General features: G+C 40.4%; 1 protein-coding gene across 1 annotated transcript in view; it reads left to right on the plus strand.

The window, feature by feature from the left end:
- The first annotated feature begins 351 nt into the window (after positions 1-351).
- Positions 352-23872, plus strand: part of SYT6 (synaptotagmin 6) — a 682586-nt gene continuing 659065 nt past the window's right edge. Inside the window, exon 1 of the mRNA XM_073615703.1 lies at positions 352-805. Coding sequence (XP_073471804.1) covers positions 646-805 — 160 coding nt within the window. The 5' untranslated portion in view covers positions 352-645. The remainder of the gene's footprint in view (positions 806-23872) is intronic.

Genomic DNA, 23872 nt, shown 5'->3' on the forward strand with positions numbered 1-23872 from the left:
AAGGAGTTGCAAAGCATATATTTAACTAAGGCATCACATGAATTTTAAGACATCTAATAGATATTTCTTTATCCTTATGTAATTCCACTTTAGTGTAGCCTTGCCCTAATAAATGAGACAGTGCATCAGTAATTGCATAATATTACTGTTCCCTCACACTGTGCAGCCTTGTTATCTGGCTTCACAGCAGAGAACAGCAATTGAAAACATACCCTGGTGAAAGATTTATAGCCATTGTTTGTATGCAGCTGCAAAGGGTCTACTTGAAGCCAATGAAAACACGTCCGAGATACTAAGAGGTTAACATCCCTTTGCTTTCTGCCTCAGAAAAAAAGATGTAGCATTACAGAATGAAACAGTTTAATGTAGTAGGAGGATCTCAGTTGGAGAACCGCCTCACCAGTAAATGAGATATCTGATCTCAGGGAATAAGACAATCAGACTCTCTGTGAACTCCAATGAATGCTTCAATAACTGAATTACCTGTGGATATTGCATCCACACAAGGCAGTATATATTAATCCTCTCAGATGCACTTTTTTTTTTAAATTATCATTGATATGACTAGCTGAATTTTTTTCCACTCTCTTCTGGTTGGTGTGTAAAGACAGAAAATCCAGAGCAGAAAAGGATGCTGTGTGGGAAATGAGTACGGCAACAGGAGAAGATGCAAACTTGTGTCACAAGGCGATCCACATTGTTAAAGATCTTTGCAAGAAGCAAGTGGCTGACTTGGAACTGAGAACTTGCACTGAGTTTCTTTTGCTGTTGCCTTCGGACCAAAAGCTGCATATAACTGAGCCAGGTAAAAGAAATACAATTGCCTATGTATATTGCTTGTGTGTTTAATAATGCAGTCTTACCTAGGGTAGTTAAGATAGTGATGCATTTCAGCCAACAAGCAGTTATCCTACAAACTAATACAAGATGAATTATTAGTATGGAGTGACTCAATATAAAGAAGTCATTTAGCTACTTCAGAGATTTTTCTAATATATTAAAATTTAATTTGAAGTGTTAGGAGGTGCTAGGAGGGCACTGGGTTAATGTGCTCCGGATAAGGAAACATCCATCCATGATGCATTGCTGAATTTCTACAGGCTAGAAGGAGTTCAGGACCATGGATAGCAGCAAAGGCTTATTTACCTGCTAGGAGTACACAGTATAATGTGTGACTATTCTAGGACTGGAGGCACAGCACTAAATTCTGCAACAACTGCAAGTTATAAACAAATCCTTTGATGGAGTGAGATTCCAGTGACATTTGTCATGCTGTTAACAACACTCATTGAAATCCAGTTTTATGCATTTGCATTTTCTGCAGCAGTACTAATTTTCAAAATGAGTTGTCTCGTTATAATAATGAAAGAACACTTTCAAATTTTGTATATATATATATATATATATATATATATATATATATATACATTTAAAAATGCGTATATATATATATATATATATATATATATATATATATATATATATATATATATATATATAATTTTTTTTTAAATTGAATAGGTAACAGTACAAGTCACCATGCTGACTGTTCTATGCAGTGTCAACAGGCTTATTCACTAAAGCAAAGAGATTTGTGCAGTAACCTTCAACAACCCGTTCATTTTCCAGAAACGACTGATTCTGATTGGTTGATACTGACCAACGTACATTTCACTTACTCTTTATTATCCACTTCTTTTTAGAATTTTTGTACATCATGATTTCTCTTTGCACTACACTATTGAATACGTCTGTATATTTTGCATTTTTTCACTGTAGCCTAAGTAACCAAAATGTGCTATGCAAACTTTTAATTTAGTAATCTTGCAGAAAAATAAAATACCCATTTGCCCCAAATATCATCTCTTTGACCCACTCACATGATAATATGAATTTCAGGATATTACCTGTATTTAAGATGATTACATTCTCCCATGAAGTTGTAACACTGTTTTATACATAACAGTAAAATTCTGTACCTCTTGCATTTTCAATCATCAGCAAGTGATAAGCACTGGAGAAAGGAATGAAAACTGCTAGACCATATTTATGCAACCTATTTATAATATCTAAGCTCTACTTATCACCGTCATTAGTTCAATTCAGTCAGGCTGCAGAATTTAATAGTCACATCTAGGATTACTCTGACATTTTATCTCATTTTTCAAGTGCCATCATGTCTTGTTTATTTTGATCACTTTTTATTTTGTATTACCCTTTATTTGAGTACCATCCCCAATGTGTTTGCTGATAAGCTGATTATTATAACCTATCACATAGTGCAGGAAATATCACACCCTACAGAGCACAATGTGTTGTAATTATGATGTGAATAAATGATGGTCCTGTAGCTGGAGGAAGAGGCTTATCTCTCTTTAATGAAGCTGGAAGGATTAACGCATAGCTCACATTTCCAAACCCCTTATTCTTCTGACTCTCCTTTTCCAGATGATTGCCTAATTTTGTTACGTATAGGTTATTCAGTTATTGCCAAGCAAGTGTGTTGTGTGAAAAATCAAGCCCCCTTGTTTAACCAAAGTGTTATTATTCATAAGATGGACATGCTCTTCTCAGTAGCATTAGACACCAGCAAATAATCAATGCATCTTTAAAAAGATTTACCATAGTAGTCACTAGTTTGCATAGCTATGATCATGCCTTCCCTGATCGAGAACTGGCAATGCACATCATCATTTTATGTGCATCCACAGATTCCACCAAACACATGGATTGCATTTTAACATCTGCTTTCTGGAAAATGTAGATTGTGTGGCAGGACGAACAAGATCATCAAAATTGTAACGGTATCTCTGTGTGACCATGGTCTGTTATGCTTGTGCAAGTTTTGAAGTTGTGCCCAGGGAAAATGTTGAAAATGTGCTTCTTGCCATGTGGGAGCTATAGATACTAGAGGGCTTATTCGATAAGGCATGGGGAAATGAATAAACTGTAGTAACTATAGCAACCAATTAGACTTCCCTTTTTACTGATATGACAGTGATATTTGCATTCTGATTGGTTGCTATAGGTAACTGTGAATTGCACTGCCTTATTATCACTGCTCTACTGAATAAGCTAAGTACAGGGCTTTGTAGACATTGTATTACCTGTAGACAACTGTAGACATACAGCATAACGTTCAACATTTTCCTTCTATGAACTGTAGATACAACAACTGGCACAGGTATACATTAACATGATTGGCAGTGAATCTCATTTATTTGCAAAATTTTTTTTTGTTTTTAACTTACACTACTGTCTTACAATATTGAATGTGTAGAAAGGAGAAGTTACCTATTAAATGGTATTGCGTATTGTTCATTGCAGCATAATTGAGGCTATTATGTCATGGTCCAAACTTTATACAATACTTTTAAAAAAGATTCTATATATTTTGAATGACTTTCAGTGAATGCAGGGAATACTATGAGTAATGGATGAATCAGTGTACAGGCATACCCCACTTTTAAGTACACAATGGGGTTTATTTACTAAAGCTAGAAAGTGCAAAATCAGTCTGACTTCTGCATAGAAACCAATGAGCTTCTAACCCCAGCTTGTTCAATTAAGCTTTGGTAATAAAATCTGGAAGCTCATTGGTTTATATGCAGAAGTGAGCCTGATTTTGCACTTTCTAGCTTTAGTAAATAAACCCCATTGTGTACTTAAAAGTGAGGTATGTTTGTAGTTCATTGCATCCAGACTAAATATGTGCAATCACGATGCCAATGAGAAGTCATCTAAATCACTTATAGATGTTTTCTCAAGAGGAAATCTCAGGAAGAACTCTTATGCCCTGTACACACGACCGGTTTTGCCGTCGGAATAAACTCTGAAGGTTTTTCTGATGGAATTCCGACGGAATTCCGCTCAAGCTGTCTTGCATACACACGGTCACACCAAATTCCGACTGTCAAGAATGCGGTGACGTACAGCACGGTGACGTACAGCACAGATGATGGGACAACACGTACGACATCTCGTACTTGCTTCAGAGCATGCGTCATTTTTGGTACGTCGGAACAGCATATAGATGAGCGGTTTTCCCAATAGGAATTTGTTCCGTTGGAAAAATATAGAACATGTTCTCTATCTAAGTCCGTCTGAATTTTCAACTTAAAAAGTCCGATGGTGCATACACATGGTCGGAATATATGCTGAAAAAGCTCCCATCGGACTTTTTCTGTTGGAAATTCCAACCGTGTGTACGGGGCATAAGACGGAAATCGCAAGCCAATTGATAAAAAGTAACACAATGTTAACCAATCAGATTTCAGATGTTATTTTATTAAGCCATTAATCAGCCATCATGTGTTTTTATACCCAGAGAATGTAAAGTCTAATTTTGGAAAAAAAATTGTATACAGGTGTTTGGGGTTCGTAAACTGCATAGTTCTCTTCAAATCTTCATAGGCATATATATGTAAAAGAAAAAAAAAAAAATTGCACTCCATTAAAAAATAAGATGCCTAACCTCTAATCACTGGTTTTTACTTTGTAGAAGTGGCCAACATGATTTGAACATGAACCAAAAAAAGTAGGTAACTTAAAGTGTCAGGCTACAAAACATTGGTAGTTTTTAAGAGGTGTTAAAGAGTGCAATCACTTAATAGTTTCTGTTTATTACTAAAGTGGTTCTAAAGCCTTAATGTTGTTCAGTGCATTCTATGCATTAAAGTTAAAAACCTTCTGTGCTGCAGCTACCCCCCTGCCCCCCCCCCGCCCTTTTTGTTACCTGAGCCGAATTCCAATCCAGAAATGTGCAAGAGTGCAGCGACTCCCGCCGCTGTCTTGCTACTCATTGGGCAGATTGTTAGCAGGGGGAGCCATTAGATCTTGCTGCTGTCGATCAAATGCTGTGATATGGGAGGGGGGAGCAGAGCCGAGTCCCACTGTCTGTGTCAATGGGCAGAGCAGCGGGGCTGGGGAGCAAGCATGCACGAGTGCCCCCATGGAAAGCGGCTTTCTGTGGGGGCACCTGCCAAAGAGGAGGGGCCTGGAGTGCCAGCAGGAGACCCCAGAAGAATAGGATTGGGGCTGTCTGTGCAAAAGCATTGCAGAGAGCAGGTAAGTATGACATGTTTGTTATTTAAAAAACAAAAACAAAGGTTTAATGCCACTTTGGGTGTACAGTAACAGAGTTAAAAATTACAAAGAGAGAATTCACTGTTGAAGTATACAAGACCTACTCACTGTATGAATTCACAGGCTGCTTTAACCCATCAGACTCCACCTATAGTTTTACTATCTCAAGATTTCCTTATTTAAAAAAAGAGAAACAGTAAAAAGGTTGCGTTCCATTCAAAAACAGTGCTTTATTTTTTACTTGTGCATTAGACAGTATAGATCACTGTATGGAGCTGATCAGAGTGGCTCTGTGCCTTGTGATTATTGTCATGGCCAATGCCAGCAGTCACAAATAAAAACACTCATGTGTTTACATTTAAAAGTACCCCCTTCCTCTTACAATGTAGGAAGGGGAGAGGGAGGGGTTTATGAATGATGGATTATTCAATGAAGATTAGGCAGCAGCAGATAATAAATTGGATCAACTTGATTGTGGGATTCTTTTAAACCTATACTGACGCCTTCATCTCCTGTACATCTCATCCCCGTCTTGTCGCTGTAGGGAGCTGTTTGTTAACACCTGCACTTCCTTCTCCTATACATTAACACCCTCATCCCTATCCTCCCGCTGTATGTGACCTGTACATTAACCCCTTCACCTTGTTCTCCCTCCATGTATGATCTGTATGATAATAATGTCCTGTGTCTAGTGCACAATTTTTAAATGCCAAGTTTTCACCACCTCAATACCAGTATGTTTCATCATCATCAAAAACGATGGCAAAAAATGTAATACATTTCCATAAGGGGTCCTTTGGGGGGGGGGGGGGGTCTTGTACTGTCCTGGCATTTTTATTTTATATGTTTTATAACAGAATGTAAGGGAAACAGTGTTTTTGTATTCTTTTCTTTTTATAGTAAAAACTGTGGTTAATAAATATCACCAAAAGAAAGCTCTCTCTAACTAAAAAAATATATAAAATTAATTTTGGTACAGTGCTAAAAAATGGCTGTTATGAAGAGGTATATACAGGCTAGGTAAAAATCACTTTTTTGACAGTGTGACCCCTAAAGTCTTTACAATGTAACATGGCATGTTGTGAAAAAAAGTACCAAAAATGCACCTCTTTAGTGAAATTAATAGAAACCATGGCAAAAATGCATCAAAAACACAATGTACCTGTGGGAAGGGCTTTGTCCAGTCACATGTCCAGGGAAAAAAACGCAATGCAAATGTGGCAAAAATGCACCACACTAGTGCAAAAATGCAGCATATGCGTTTTTCCTGCATTTTTGCAATAGAGCAGTGTAAAAGCAGACTTATACACTGTAAATGTCTGTGTATAGGGAGTATGCTGATGATGTTCAAAATCAGACATCACCAGTAGTCAAAATAAACTAAATTCAGGCTGAAAACATCCTGACTTTTATGCGTGGTACACATGAGCGCATAGCGCAGTTTTATATATAGTAGTGCACAGCAACAATTTTGTAAAGCAACTAAAGCCTGGTACACATGAGGCGAATAATGGCCAGTTCAACAGAAACCAGCCAAGATTCGAATGTCCGGCTTCTGCCGAAGGGACATGCTCAAAAAACATCTGCCGATTACCTTCCGATCAGTGCTCTCAACCAATGGCTGCGAGCACTGACTGGTGTGTTCTGGTGGGGGGGGCAGTCCCCCCTGTCAGAACACAATTTTTAATTGGAGATATCTCTGTACTAACATCATATAGTTAGTACAGCAAGCTCCTCTCGAGCTCCTCGGTTTTTATCGTTCAGTCTGCTGGGTTGAACAAAAATAAATCTGATAGTGTGTACATAGTCTAATGGTGGCCATACATGCTTTCAGAAATTATCAATTTCATTTCTGATTAATCTCTCCTGAATGGGATAAAAATGATCAATCGATAGTCAGCAGCACATTTGATCAATATGCCACGCATGGAGAAATGGAATTTGATAACTGGAAGATATGATCATAAGTTAACGACTGTATTTCTGTTTCCACTAGATTAAGATCGAACGTACCTCTGAATAATTTCAGTGTTGCCGACTGTTGCAAAATGATTGATCCACCCTGGCCAATTGACTGAAGAAGGGAAGTTATGGTTACTTATTCCATCTTTTATTTAGTTGTTTTGATCAAATTGCACATGGATGGAGACTAATGTAAAAAGGGGAACCTGTAAACTCCTCAGCAAGAAAATATAAACATTCGTACAAAAAGGCCACTTCAATGTTCTTGTCCTTTCATGAAAAAAAGATCTAAACAAAAACTTAATATAGCTTCTAGGCTAAAGGTTAAAATTTATATAACCTATTTATGTCTCATTCTCTAGGTCTAATATGCAGATTAGCTGAACACCCGAACCACACACTGAGAATTACTTTGTGTCTGTTTGCCCTGTCTTCAGATTTTAGGGAGTCATTGGAAGCCATGTTGTATCTGTGCTTGACCACCATAATTGAAAGCTATGACATGCTGAGAAATTGTGAACACACACAATACTCAATGTATCTTTAATTCTCATTCACATGTATGGCTGTAACGTCACAAGGATCTTAAATACAAAAGTTTTTTGTTTTGTTTTTTTTACAAAAATGGGCTCTGTTTTTCTAAATTAAATTAGGTTATGTTTTGATGTAAGCAGTGCTCAGATAACATTTCTTTTTTTATAGTTTTTGAATGAAACCTTTAAAAAATGTTTACTAAACAATATATCTGGTTTATTTTTTCCTTTTTTTAAAAGAGAATTATGGCCAAAGCTTTTTTGCACAGGAGTGCACTTATTTGTCTTCTGCTGTGACCCAGAATTAGCCAACAGCAGGCTAAAACTCAATGTCGTATGATGTCACAGAGCGGCTCCAGACCCTGGATGTATCCTGACAAAAAAAGGGTTTTTTTTTTAGCAGTAGTGTATGGTTGCCAACATCCCTGTATATACACTATATTACCAAAAGTATTGGGACACCTGCCTTTACATACATGACTTTAATGGCATCGCAGTCTTAGTCCGTAGGGTTCAATATTGAGTTGGTCCACCCTTTACAGCTATAACAGCTTCAACTCTTCTGGGAAGGCTGTCCACAAGGTTTAGGAGTGTGTCTATGGGAATGTTTGACCATTCTTCCAGAAGAAGGAGGGAGGTCAGGTCAGGCACTGATGTGGAAGAGAAGGCCTGGCTCACAGTCTCTGCTCTAATTCATCCCAAAGGTGTTCTATCAGGTTGAGGCCAGGAATCTGTACAGGCCAGTCAAGTTCTCTCTGCCCCCCCAACTCACTCATCCTTGTCTTTATGGACCTTGCTTTGTGTACTAGTCCAAATCATTTGGTGGAGGGGGGGTTATGGTGTGGGGTTGTTTTTTCGGGGTTGTGCTTGGCCCCTTAGTTCCAGTGAAGGGAACTCTTAAGGAATCAGCATATCAAGACATTTTGGACAATTTCATGCTCCCAACTTTGTGGGAACAGTTTGGGGATGGCCCCTTCCTGTTCCAAAAATACTGTGCACCAGTAGCAAGGACCATGAAGACATGGATGAATGAGTTTGGGGTGGAGGAACTTGATTAACCTGCACAGAGTCCTGACCTCAACCCTATAAAACACCTCTGGGATGAATTAGAGCCTGACCTCACAAATGCTCTTCTGGAAGAATGGTGAAACATTCCCATCGACACACTCCTAAACCTTGTGGAAAGCCTTCCCAGAAGAGTTGAAGCTGTTAATGCTGTCGAGGGTGTGCCAACTCAATATTGAACCCTATGGACTAAAGCCTTGCACACACATCGGATTTTCCAATGGAAAATGTCTGGATCTGCCCAGATGCCTTACAGGCAGCTAGTTCAGCCTCTCAGTGCACCACCGAGAGTCTGATCCAGCTGCTCCCGTCTCCTCCCTAGATTGGTAAATCCAATGAGTGCTGGAGGGGCAGAGCACAGAGAGGTGACTGACAGTCATTGCTTTCTGCTCAGGGCAGACCCAAGAACCGTGCGACCAGTGGTCATGTGATTGCTCAGTTCTCTGGCGTAGAACCAGGGGGACAGCTTGTTACAGCTGCAGCAGGTAAATAAGTATGTTTATTTTCTATATTCTCACACTTCTCCTTTAGGAGTGCTGCAGTGAATCAAAGTATCTACATGAAACATAACTGGGAGGTGGTGAAAAAATGATTCAACCACCTTTTTTTATTGCTCCCTGTTAACTGGTGTGGCAGGAGCCTAAGAATCCTCAAAATCATCTGTTGACTGGGAAAATTAGTCAAAACATTCCAACCAGCCTCCTTGGCGCTAATAAATGAACGATGTTCTAACAAGAAAATATTTGATTCCCATAGCAAACAATTATCATTCAACTGGGGAACTCGAAGCAGGGTGCGATTGCGGTTTACAGAGTGTGCAGTTTTTTTTTTGCCTTTAGGGGATCGTCCCCTCAATCTCCAAATATGGAAAGGCTTCTTCACAGTAAGAACTGTGAAAATGTAGAATAGACTCCCTCAAAAGCTGGTTCTTGCCAGCTCAGTAGATTGCTTTTAAAAAGGCCTGGATTCTTTCCTAAATGGACATAATATAACTGGATACCAACATTTATAGGTAAAGCTGATCCAAGAAATATCCAATTGCCTGTTCCTGTTGGGGGATCAGGGAGGACCCCCTCCTGCTGGAACAAATTGGATCATACTGATACTTTATTGGGTTTTTTTTGCCTTCCTCTGGATCAACTGTGGGTAAAGGATAGTGTATATGTAAGTTTTCTATTTGTGTGTGTTTTTTTTCTATGTTGGTTGAACTGTGCAGATGTAAATGTAACTGTGCAGAGTTGAAAATGAAAAAAAAAGGATTATAATTTTGCTGCTCCGAGGAACAAAAAAAAGCATTGTTAGTAGATTTTTCATAAAAGTTCAATTGTCTTTTTTCACCGAACCTGCACAAAATGCCATACATTCATTCTAAATGAAATTACTTGGACCCCTTTCACACTGGAGGCATTTTTCAGGCGCTTTAGTGCTAAAAATAGCACCTGTAAAGCACCTGAAAAAAGCCTCAGCTGCAACCCCAGTGTGAAAGCCTGAGTGCTTTCACACTGGGGCGCTGCGCTGGCAGGGCGTCAAAAAAGTCCTGCAAGCACCGCTCTTAAAGCGCCCCTGCCCATTGAAATCAATGGGTAGTGCTCCCGAACCGTCAGCAAAGCGCCGCTGCGGTGGCGTTTTGCGGACGGTTTTTTGGCCACTAGCGGGGGTTAAAACTGTCCCGCTAGCGGCCGAACAGCGCCACTAAAACATCAAGAAAAGCACCGCTAAAAATAGCGTCGCTTTACCGGCGTCGTCAGCTATTTTTAGCAGTGCTTTTCCTGACGTTTTTCCTGACGCCAGTGTGAAAGGGCTCTTAATCACATGCAGTAAGTTTTATTTTAACTATAGGTTAGAGGTTATATTTACAAATAACATAGAAAAAATTATTTTACATATCTTATATAAACTACTTATCAGTGATCTGACCAATGAATCTGGTGCAGATGTGCATGTTAGCCAATGGTAGCTATTAACTTCAGTTTTTCAATTCAACTTTAACAAAAAAAAAAACTAGAAGCTGATTTCTATGCACAGCTGCACCAGATTTTGCACTCTCCAGCTTTAGTAACTCATTCCTAGTGTAAGTAATTCCCTGACCCAGACTCCTGTGCATGCTGGATATTCATTGAACTTGAACTATCGGTCTAGTTTATTGGGCAACAGCACAAGACTTCATCCACACACAAGTAGTTTTCCTCTGCCTGTAGAAATATGCAAAAAGTTGCAAACAAAGTTTTTATATTTTTACCTTTGTTTTTGTTTTTGTTTGCATTTTTTTACTTCATTGTATGGACTTTTAGGCTTTATGCACACTGGGGCTTTTGTAAACTCTTTTCTCCTAGCAGAGGAAATGCAACATCAAAAACACACCTAAACGATGTCTTTGCAAACGTGTTTAGGCACATTTAGGTGCGTCATGCTCTTGGGCGTCTATTTCATTGCCAGAAAAATAATGTATTATTTATGATTAGGTCATTGAAATAAAAAAGTGTTTAAGCGCTTAAGGCACATTTAGGCGAGTTTACATGTCTTTAGGTGTTTTTCTGCCAAAAATTCTCCTCTCTGGAACGCACAAGTGATTTTTTTTCTGCCTCCAAACTCCTGTAAAAGCTTATGTGTGCATGGACACATAGGCTAACATGGAGGATCATTTAGAGGCAGAATTTTAAAAAAGTCAAACGCCTGTAAAACAGGCTTTTTTGAGCTTAAAGTGATGCTAAAGTCTCGTTTTTTTTTTTCTTTAAAAATAACAAACATGTTATACTTATATGCTCTGTGAAATGGATTTGCACAGAGCAGCCTAGATCCTCCTCTTTTCAGGTTCCTCACTGGCGCTTCTGGCCCCTCCCTCCTGTCATGTGCCCCCACAGCAAGCAGCTTGCTATGGGGGCACCTGACCCGAGCCGCAGCTCCATGTGTCTATTCAGACATGGACCCCCGGTTCGTTCCCACCCCCTCTCTCTCCTGACTGGCTAACTGACTTTAATTAATACCAGTGGGAGCCAATGGCGCCGCTGCTGTGTGTCAGCCAAACAGGAGAGAGAGAGTCCCGGACAGTTGAGGCACTTGTGCACATCGCTGGATAGAGATGGGGCTCAGGTTAGAATTTGGTGGGCTACTACACACCACACAGCAGGCTTTTTATCTTAATGCATAGAATGCATTAAGATAAAAATCCTTCTGCCTTTACAACCACTTTAACCACTTGACCACTGGGCACTTAAACCCCCTTAATAACCAGACCAATTTTCAGCTTTCGGTGCTCTCAGATTTTGAATGACAATTACTCAGTCATGCAACACTGTACCGATATGAAATTTTTGTGCTTTTTTTCACACAAATAGAGCTTTCTTTTGGTGGTATTTAATCACCACTGGGCTCTTTATTTTTTGCTCTATAAAAGAAAAAAGACAGAAAATTCTGTAAAAAAATGCATTTTTCTTCGTTTCTGTTATAAAATTTTGCAAATTAGTAATTTTTCTTCATATATTTTGGCCAAAAATTATACCGCCACATATCTTTGGTAAAAATAACCCAAATCAGTGTATATTATTTGGTCTTTGTGAAAGTTATAGAGTCCAAAAGCTATGGTGCCAATATCTGAAAACTGATCACACCTGAAGTACTGACGGCCTATCTCATTTCTTGAGACCCTAACATGCCAGAAAAGTACAAATAACCCCCAAATGACCCCTTTTTGGAAAGAAGACATTCCAAGGTATTTAGAAAGATGCATGATGAGTTTTTTGAAGATGTCATTTTTTCCCACAATTCATTGCAAAATCAAGATTTTTTTTTTTTCACAAAATTGTCATATTAGCAGGTTATTTCTCACACACCGCATATGCATACCACAAATTACACCCCAAAACACATTCTGCTATTACTCCCGAGTACGGTGATACCACATGTGTGAGACTTTTACACAGCGTGGCCACATATAGAGGCCCAACATGCAGGGAGCACCCAGGCCAATTCTGACATTTCTCTCCTACATGTAAAAATCATCATTTATTTGCTAGAAAATTACATAGAACCCCAAAACATTATTTATATATGTTTTTTTAGCAAAGACCCTAGAGAATACAATGGCGGTTGTTGTAACTTTTTATCTCGCACGGTATTTGCGCAGCAATTTTTTGAACGCTTTTTTTTGGAAAAAAACTGTTTTGTGCGTTAAAAAAAAACAAAACAGTAAAGTTAGCCCAATGTTTTGCATAATGTAAAGCGCTACGTAAACTGTTGGCGCTATATAAATATTGTATAATAATAATAATAATAATGTGAAAGATGAAGTTATGCTGGTTAAATAGATACCTAACATGTCACCCTTTAAAATTGCACACGCTCGTGGAATGGCGCCAAACTTCGCTACTTAAAAATCCCCATAGGTGACGCTTTAAAATTTTTTACTGGTTACATGTTTTAAGCTACAGAGGAGGTCTAGGGCCAAAATTATTGCCCTCGCTCTACCGATCGCAGCGATACCTCACATGTGTGGTTTGCTGGGGTTTTTTGCCTTCCTCTGGATCAACTGTGGGTATAGAATTGGGTATATTGGATTGTACGATATTTTTTTTTTTTTTTTTTTAATGGTTGAACTGGATGGACTTGTGTCTTTTTTCAACCTGACTAACTATGTAACTATGTAACTATGAACACCATTGTCATATGTGGGCGGGACTTACATATGCGTTCGCTTCTGCATGCGAGCACATGGGGACAAAGGGAAATTTTTTTTTTTTTTTGTTCATTTTACTTTATTTATTTTAGTTTGATGCTTTTGTCCAAAAAATAAATTTTTTGATCACTTTATTCCTATTACACGGAATGTAAACATCCTTGTAATAGGAATATGGCATGACAGGTCCTCTTTACAGTGAGATATGGGGTCAATAAGACCCCACATCTCACTTCTAGGCTGGGAAGCCTGAAATTAAAAAGAACGAAAAAAAAAAAAACAATCCTGGCTTGGATCGTAGCGGTGAGTCAGTAGAAGCACCTGAGGGTGGCGGGAGGGGGGAACGTCCCCTCTCGCCTTCAGTAAGAACGATCAAGCAGTGGAACAGCCACTATGATCATTCTTATGGTGTAGGGAATCGCCAGCTGAAAAAGCTGATATCTGAATGCTGCCTGTAGCTGCAGGCAGCATTCAGATATCCGCACACAAAGTCAAGGATGTCGTATGACAGCCGGCGGGTGGGAAGTGGTTAAAACGCATTTTTTTTTAACACAAAGTTGTCCATTTATACAATATTTCTAACACATAGCATGTACATACCAAAAATGACATCCCAAAATAGATTCTCCTACTCCTCCTGAGTACGGCGATACCACATATGTGAGACTTCCACAGCCTGGCCACATACAAAGGGCGAGCACAGCCGAGTATGGCTGAGCATGGCAGAGCATGGCCGAGTATGGCTGGGTATGGCAAAGTATACCTGGGTATCACCGAGTATTGCAGAGTATGGCTGGGAATTGCAGAGTATGGCTGGGAATTGCAGAGTATGGCTGGGTATGGCCGAGTATGGCTGGGTATGGCCGAGTATGGCTGGGTATGGCCGGGTATGGCTGGGTATGGCTGGGTATGGCAAAGTATGGCTGGGTATGGCAGAGTATTGCAGAGTATTGCAGGGTATTGCAGAGTATTGCAGGGTATTGCAGAGTATTGCAGGGTATTGCGGGGTATTGCAGGGTATTGCAGAGTATTGTGGGGTATTGCAGAGTATTGTGAGGTATTGCAGAGTATTGCGGGGAATTGCAGGGCATAGCAGAGTATTGCGGGGTATTGCAGAGTATTGCGGGGTATTGCACAGGGAATTGCAGAGTATTGCACAGGGAATTGCAGAGTATTGCAGAGTAGTGCAGGGTATTGCTGAGCATGACACATGACTGCACATGTCACAGAGCAGCGCTGTGGGCACTATAGATGCAGCCCACAGCGCTGCTGCCATCCAATCCCTCCCCCTCTGTACCGATCGCTACAGAGAGAGGAACCGGCGTCATGACATGGTTTGTTTACATGTGATCGCTCCGTCATTTGACGGATTAATCACATGGTAAACAGCCGCGGGAGCCGGTTTCTGGGATCACGTCATAGTACGTGCTCCCATAGTTATCCACCTCCCTGCAGCCGTCATTTGCCTATGGGCCGGTTGGTAACTGGTTAAAGTGGTTCTAAAGGCTAAACATTTTTTACCTTAATGCATTCCTTGCACTAAGGTCAAATATGTTTAGGTATTGGTTGTGGCCCCTCACCCCCTTTACTTACCTGAGCCCTCATTCAATCCAGCACTGTGCATACTCAGCTCTTCTATCCCCTCACTTCTGTGTCTCACTGGCTTTGCTGGGGCACCAGGAGTCATTGGCTCAAGCTGCTGTCAATCAAAGTTAGTGGGGGGCCAGAGTCCCATTGACTGTGTTAATGGATGCAGCAGAGGGGCTCAGGAGCAAGCACGCACAAGTGCCCCCATGGGAAGTGGGGGCAACTCCAATGATTGGAGTTTGTCAGAATTTGTGGGGTTTTTTAGTTCACCCACCTCTTGAGGATTAAGCACAAGTTCTCAATGGGATTAAGGTCTGGTGAGTTTCCTGACCATGGATCCAAAGTGTTGATGTTTTGTTCCCCAAGCCACTTAGTTATTGCTTTTGCTTTATGGCAAGGTGCTCCATCATGCTGGAAAAGGCATTGTTCGTCACCAAACTGTTCTTGGAAAGTTGGGCGAAGTTTCTCTCGGGGGATGTTTTTGTGCCATTATTTATTCATGGCTGTGTTCTTAGGCAAAATTATGAGTGAGCCCACTCCCTTGGCTGAGAAGCAACCCCACGCATGAATGGTCTCAGGATGCTTTACTGTTGGCATGACACAGGATTGATGGTAGCGCTCACCTTTTCTTCTCTGGAAAAGTTTTTTTTTTTTTTTCCGGTTGCCCCAAACAATCAGAAAGGGGATTCATCAGAGAAAATGACTTTACGCCATTCCTCAGCAGTCCAATCCCTGTACCTTTTGCAGAATATCTGTCTGTCCCTGATATTTTTCCTGGAGAGAGAACTGGCTTCTTTGCTGCCCTTCATGACATCAGGACATCCTCCAAAAGTCTTCACCTCATTGTGCATGCAGATGCACTCGTACCTGCTGCCATTCCTGAGCAAGCTCTGCATTAGTAGTGCCCCAATCCCGCAGCCGAATCAACTGTAGGAGACGGTCTTGGGGCTTATTGGACTTTCTTGGGCGCCCTATAGCCTTCTTCACAAATGCAGTGGAAATTTTTTTTTTTATGGGATTCAATTCAATTTAATGGCAAAGAGGGACTTTGCAATTAATTGCAATTTATCAGATCACTCTTCATAACATTCTGGAGTATATGCAAATTGCCATTATAAAAACTGAGGCAGCAGACTTTGTCAAATTTATATTTGTCTCGTTCTCAAAAACTTTGGCCACGGCTATAGGTCAACCTGTTTGATAGACCTTATAATTAGCAAACTAATGAGTGCACAAAGCAGTGCTGATTCTGGAATTATATCCATGTAAGAAACATTGCAAAAGATTCACAAAACAATGTGCCTAAAAAACTGAATATAGTGAGACATGGAATCGATTTACTAAAGGCAAATAAATTGTATGCTTTGCAAGGAAAGTTTCACTTTGCAAGGGAATTCCCCCCAAAACTTGATGAATGTGGTGAAATTTCACTTTACAAAGAATACTCAATTATGTGCAGTGAAAATAAAAAGCAGAATTGTTTCTTAATGATTGGATGATGGAAGTCAGCAAAGCTTCACTTTATTCACTAAGCTCTGAGGGGAAATTTCCTCACAAAATGAACAGTCTTTGTACCTTTAGTAAATCAACCCCATGATGTCAAATATACTGAAAAATAGATGTTGGGTTTACATACACATTAATATAGGCATGTACTGAGTGAATGATAACTATCTGTGGGAACTACCTGCATGGAGTTTGCATGTTCTCCCTGTGCCTTCAGGGGTTTCCTCCTGGTTTTCTCCCACACTTGAAAGACTTGCTGGTAGGTTATTTGGCTCCTGTCTAAATTGGCCCTAGTAAATGTATGTATGAATGTGAGTTAAGGACCTTAGATTGTAAGACCTTCGACGGCAGTAACTAATATATTTTTGTAAAGTGCTGCATTTATTGTCAGCACTATAGAAGTATCTCAAATAAAATTAAATAAACATAACGGAATAATCCACTAAGTGCGTTACAATGTGATGCACGAAAAGGGTTGTGAGTTTTTAGTCAATTGTCATTTCTGTGGTTTTTAAATAGAAAATTTTAAATAAACCAGCCAGGTATATAATTCTGCTAATGCTGCAAAAGTGTAAGCACCTTGGATGTCTGAGGAAAAAAAGAAGAGAACAGCACAAGAGGATCTTGATCCTAAATAGTTAATGTAGAGGCTACTTGTCTATATAGATTGGGCATATTGTCGAGACATATCAACTTTTGTTTAGTATAATTTTGCAAATTGCAAGTATTTTGGATATTTCTAATATATGTTTTATGTTCTATGACACCAGTGACATATTGGGTAGCCCTAAGAGGGCATAATATGTTTTTTGCCTTGGATGTCTGATAAATTTCTAATCAACTCCTATGTATCGAGGATACACCAGGATCACAAGTGCATGATATAGAAAAGACATTTACCTCAGCCCAACCTGAAACCAACTCCCCTACCCTAGAGCTAAGCTCTGGCTCCCATAATTTACCAATCCAATGCCAAAGTGATCAGTAGACTACAGGTGGAAGTTAAATTCAAAGGCTTACCTCCAAGTCAGTCAGAGGACAAAACCATGTGTTTATTGTGCATCTGGAATCCCAAAACTTCCTAGATTACAGAATTGGAACAGACAATTATACTTGTGTGTACTGCTATAATTTTACAGTTTGCTGATATTGTTATTTTGGACAGACTGATGCTTCTGACAGGTTCATATAGCTAGGCTGAATCTGAACCTGTTCTGGAGATCTAATTTTCAGCTTTACAGGTGTGACTATTATACCTTTATTATTATACCTATACCCATGTATACTCTAGTATAGTGTGGATATTGCAGAATGCCCTTTTCACTTTACTATGCTGTTATTCCACATGACAGCATCACAAAAGTCAACTTTCATTAAATGTGAGGAGTCTTTCTCTTTAACCTATGTCAATTGTATCTACTTGGTGTGCTTTTCTTCATTTGTTCTCTTTTTCTGCTTTTGAATCGGAGGATATCACAGTAGCTAAAGAATTTTAAAAGGACAATGAAGCCCTTTACTGCAAAGATTGTCTTATTTGCTGTCGTCCTTTCTTGAGACATGTAAAATGTAAAAATAAAGTTTAAATTGTGTAAGCAGAACTTACAGAATCAAAGCTTTCCTTTAGTGATCCATACATAGCTCAGATGTGTTTTGATCGTATGTTTTATTATATGTAATTACATTAACAAATACAATATTTAAAATAGAAAGCCCCATTCCCCTAACCTGTATGACTCACTTTTAATATGTTATCAGTGGTTATAGAACTTTAATTGCATTTATTTGCCATCATTAATAAAATAAATTGATTTTAACCACTTCAATACCAAGCACTTATACCCACTTCCTGCCCAAGCCAATTTTCAGCTTTCAGCGCTGTCGTTGTTTAAATGACAATCCCACAGAAAGTTTTTCTTTTGATTCTGTTATAAAATTTTGTAAATAAGTACGTTTTCTCCTTCACTGATGGGCACTGATAAGGCGGCACTGATGGGCACTGATAAGGCGGCACTGATGGGTGGCACTGATATGCAGCACTGATGGGCATTTATAGGCTGCACTGATGGGCACTCGTGGGTGGCACTTGTGGGCACTGATGGGCACTGATAGGCAACAATGATGGGCACTGAAAGGCTGCACTGATGGGTACTTATGGGTGGCACTGATAGGCGGCACTGCTGGGCACTGATGGACATTGATAGGCGGCACTGATAGGCGGCACTGCTGGGCACTGATGGACATTGATAGGCGGCACTGCTGGGCACAGATGGGCACTGATACGTGGCACTGATGGGCACTGATATGTGGTACTGATAGATGGAACTGATAGGCATCACTGATAGCACTGGCAGGCATTGGGGATGGGCACTCATTGGCAGCTGGCCTGGGCACTGATTGGCAATCCCTCGTGGTCCTGGCGGCATCCTGACACACCACACCACCGATCGCCACGATGCGCTCGCCCACGGCCGCACGGCGGCTGTTATCCTGCTGGATGTCATATGACGCCCAGTCAGGATAACTGAACCACCTCCCGGCCGTCATTCTGCTATAGGTTGGGCGGGAAGTGGTTAAACTAGTTTCTAGAGTCTCTCTGCACATTTGGGGTGGAATGTACTCACATTCTCTATTTGAGAATTGTGAACTGTGCCTTTTTTTAAAATGTTCTCCTGATTAAGTTTAGTGCTTAGATATAAAATGAAAGCTTTTTTTTGAAAAATATCATCTAGAAAAGTATCACAATGAGTGGAATATTTCTTTCAAGGGGTCACACAGAGGGAGATTTACTAAAACTGGTGACCTCATAATCTGGTGCAGCTGTGGATGGTAGCCAATCCGCTTCTAACATCAGCTTGTTCATTTAAGCTTTAACAATAAAATCTGGAAGCTACTTGGTTACTATGCACCCAATTTCGCACTCTCCAGTTTTAGTAAATAACCCCGATATTGTCTACTAAAGGCCATATTTCAACTTATAGTAAAAAATACAACTCTTTTTGATCATTTATATTATCATCACAGATGCAGCTTACATGATTTCTTGTTTAATTATTCATCTTCATTAAGAATTTTTAGAAATACCAAAACAAAAACAGCTGTAACAGAATCAGGTAAGATCACAATGAAACATACAGTACAGAGGTCATAGTTCACATCTTAGATATCTGAGTTAAGAATACTTAGCAGTTGAGAGAGGATGGAAAGAGTCCCTGAAGCCGCACATCCATGTGTGTAGTGTGAGGGTGGAAGAGACAACCTCAGCCTGTGCCCCCGCCAGGCCACGCTCCAACATGTTTTACTCTGCCCCCGGAGCTTAGTCATGGGGATGGATACTTAGCAGTTGTTATGATGCTTGACAATGAGATCTACACCTGTGAGGATAGAGTTTATTTGGTTAGTAGCAAAGAAAAAGGCAATATACCTTCTCTTCTTTCCTCTTCACTTGCCTTTTGATAGACTATGTCCTCTTGTGCTTTCAGAAGGGTGGCGTATTACCCTGGCAATTTTGTGCCTGTTTTTTATTACACCTACCTGGAACAGATTTTAGGCAATTCAATTCTTGGGCTGCTCCTGTGGGGTTGATGTATGTACCCCTTGACTTCTGTTTTTCATTTGCTCTGTTGTGTTCCCCATTGGAGGGTTATCTCACTTTTTTGGACGACTACACCTGGTTTACAATATACACTATGTTACCAAAAGTATTGGGACACCTGCCTTTACACGCACATGAACTTTAATGGCACACCAGTCTTGGTCCGTAGGGTTCAATATTAAGTTGGCCCACCCTTTGCAGCTATAACAGCTTCAACTCTTCTGGGAAGGCTGTCCACCAGGTTTAGGAGTGTGTCTATAGGAATGTTTGACCATTCTTCCAGAAGCTCATTTATGAGGTCAGGCACTGATGTGGATGAGAAGGCCTGGCTCGCAGTCTCGGCTCTAATTCATCCCAAACGTGTTCTATCTGGTTGAGATCAGAACTTTATGCTGGCCAGTCAAGTTCCTCCAACCCAAACTTGCTCATCCATGTCTTTATGGACCTTACTTTGTGCACTGGTCCAAATTATTTGGTGGAGGGGGGGATTATGGTGTGGGGTTGTTTTTCAGGGGTTGAGTTTGGCCCCTTAGTTCCAGTGAAGGGAACTCTTAAGGCGTCATTTTTTAACTTTCTGCTATAATACATATCCAATAATATATATATATATATATATATATATATATATATATATATATATATATATATATATATATGTAAATACAAGTGTATTCATCAGTTTAGGCCAATATGTATTCTGCTACATATTTTTGGTAAAAAAAAATCACAATAAGCGTATATTAATTGGTTTGCGCAAAAGTTACAGCATCTACAAAATAGGGGATAAATTTATGGCATTTTTATTATATATATATTTTTTTTACTAGTAATGATCAGCAATTTTTAGCGGCACTGCGACATTGCAGCGGACAGATTGGACACTTTTGACACTTTTTTGGGGACAAGTGACATTATTACAGTGATCAAAGCTAAAAATATCCATTGATTACTGTATAAATGACACTGGCAGGGAAGGGGTTAACACTAGGGGGCGATCAAGGGGTTAAGTGTGTCCTAGGGAGGTGTTTTAAACTGTGGGGAGACTGACTGGGAGTACAGAGCGATCGCTGTTCCTGATCACTAGGAAAAGACCATCTCACTGTACCCCCTGTCAGAACAGGGATCTGCTTTGTTTACATTGGCAGATCTCCGTTCTGCCTCTCTTAGTGGGTGGCCAGTGGACATCGCGGCCGCCGGACCTGTGCATCGGCTCCCCGCTGTCCTGCGGCCCCAGTATCTCATGCACAAAACTTGTTGAGAAAAAACTTTCCCCTTAGGGTGATCTATGTACATTGCGGGATTTTAACAAACGTTGTTGCAGATTCCTACCTTTTGCTATTTTGAAGAAATCTCTGTTTGTTCTTCTGTGCCCCTGTGCTTAGTGAGTCTAATGGGAGTGGTTTCAGGGTCTTATAGGGACAATTTAGACGGGATTTCCTATTGGGAGTATCTTACCAAAAAATACATTTTTGGTGCAGGGGATGCCAAAAATCTGACTTGTATCTAAGACCCCTTTTACACTGGGGCACTTTTCAGGCATTTTAGCGCTAAAAATAGCGCCTGTAAAGTGCCTGAAAAGCGCCTCTAATGCCTTCCCAGTGTGAAAGCCCGAGTGCTTTCACACTGGGGCGGTGTGCTTGCAGCATCTTTGGGGTGGTGCGGGAGCAGCGTATACAGTGCTCCCAAAACGCCCTGCCCATTGAAATGAATGGGCAGAGCTGCTGAAGTGCCTGCAAAGCGCTTTGGCAGCGCCACAACACGGGCGCTTTTAACCCTTTCTTCAGCCGCTGGTGGGGGTTAAAAGCGTGCCGCCAGTGACCCGAAAAGCGCTGCCAAAACGACAGTAAAGCACAGCTAATGCCGCGTACACACGGTCGGACTTTTCGTCTACAAAAGTCCAACGGACGCTGACGGACTAAAGCTAGCTGGTAATCCGATCGTGTGTGGGCTTCTCCGGACTTTCAACGGACTTTTTCAGCCTCAAATCCGACGGACTTTAGATTTGAAACATGCTTCAAATCTTTCCGACGGACTCGAGTCCGGTCGAAAAATCCGCTCGTCTGTATGCTAGTCTGACGGACAAAAACCCACGCTAGGGCAGCTATTGGCTACTGGCTATCAACTTCCTTATTTTAGTCCGGTGTACGTCATCACGTAAGAATTCGACGGACTTTTGTGTGATCGTGTGTAGGCAAGTCTGTTCGTTAGAAAGTCCGCCGCAAGTCCGTCGAAAGTCCGTCGAAAGTCTGTCGGACAGGCTGTCGGACTTTTGTAGCTGAAAAGTCCGACCGTGTGTACGCCCCATAAATCTACCACCAATGCAGCCCCAACCCAATGTGAAAGTAGCCTTAGTATACACTTCTGGGAAAATCAGTGAGCAAATCACACAAGCAGGAAATTATGTTTCTGCTTGTGTGTACAGAACACCTCCAGGGTAGCCATATTACATTGCACTTTACAGAGAATTACAGAGCTGCAGATTGAAAAGGAAAGGTCATTTTTAATGACATTCAATTACAATATGACTTGTGTCGCAATTGTATATGCTATATTATTAAAACATTTTTTATTTGCTATTTTTTTGGGGAGTGGAGCTACCCCTTAACTCTAAACCAATGAACTGTAAAGGCTTTTTGCATCGCCTATGGAGAGTTTTGCGTACTGTCGTTTTTTGAGATATCACGGACACACAAAAAATGTAAAACTTGACATGTTTAGTATCTATTTACTTGACATAACCTTAGCTTTTTGTTATTTTACCAAAAAAAAAATGGGTATTATATTGTGTGTGTTTCTGAAAATAAGCATTTAAGAAACAGTTGTGCAAATATTGTGCAACCTAAAAACAATGTTTTTATTCTACAGGTCCTTTGCCTTCAGAAAATATATAATGTTCTTGGGGTTTAAGGTAGCCAAAAATGCAGGTTTTTTAAAAAAAGAAAAAATTTCTCTAGTGCCGAAGTGGTTAAGGGGGGAAGGAGAACTGCAAGTTCAAAGGAGCCCTAAAGCTGCTGTGTGTAACTCCCCACTTTAGCAGTTGTGAGTGACATCGATGCGCGACCCAACACGACCCAACCATTTATGTTCAATGCCTGTGAGAAGGAGGTCTTAACCACTGCCGACCGCCGCAAGTATATATACGTCGACAAAATGGCATGGACAGGCAAATGGGCGTACAGGTACGTCCCTTTAAGTTTGCCGTCATGTCGTCGTGAGTGCACGCGCGCCATGAGCTCTGTGAATGTGATTGCGGGTCCCGCAGACTCGATGTCTGCGGGGATACCCGCAATCGTCTCACAGAGAGGAAGAACGGGTAAATGCTAGTGTAAACGAGTATTTCCACGTACTGCCTAGTGACAGGACACTGATCACCGCTCCCTGTAATTGGGAGCGGTGATCAGTGTCATGTCACACATAGCTACCCCCCCTCACAGTTAGAATCACTCCCTAGGACACACTTAACCCCTACAACGCCACCTAGTGTTAACCCCTTAACTGCCAGTCACATTTACACAGTAATCAATGCATTTTTAATCGCACTGATCGCTGTATAAACATGAATGGTCCGAAAATAGCGCCAAAAGTGTCCGATGTGTCCGCCATAATGTCGCAGTCATGATAAAAAATGCTGATCGCCGCCATTAATAGTAAAAAAAAAAGATTAATAAAAATGCCATAAAACTATCCCCTATTTTGTAGACACTATAACTTTTGCGCAAACCAATCAATAAACGCTTATTGCAATTTTTTTTTTACCAAAAATATGTAGAAGAATACGTATCAGCCTAAACTGAGGGAAAAAAATGTTGTTTTTATATTTTTTGGGGATATTTATTATAGCAAAAAGTAAAAAATAATGCATTTTTTTCA

The sequence above is a fragment of the Aquarana catesbeiana genome, linkage group LG02 (assembly GCF_042186555.1).
Source record: "Aquarana catesbeiana isolate 2022-GZ linkage group LG02, ASM4218655v1, whole genome shotgun sequence".
NCBI classification, from domain to species: domain Eukaryota; kingdom Metazoa; phylum Chordata; class Amphibia; order Anura; family Ranidae; genus Aquarana; species Aquarana catesbeiana.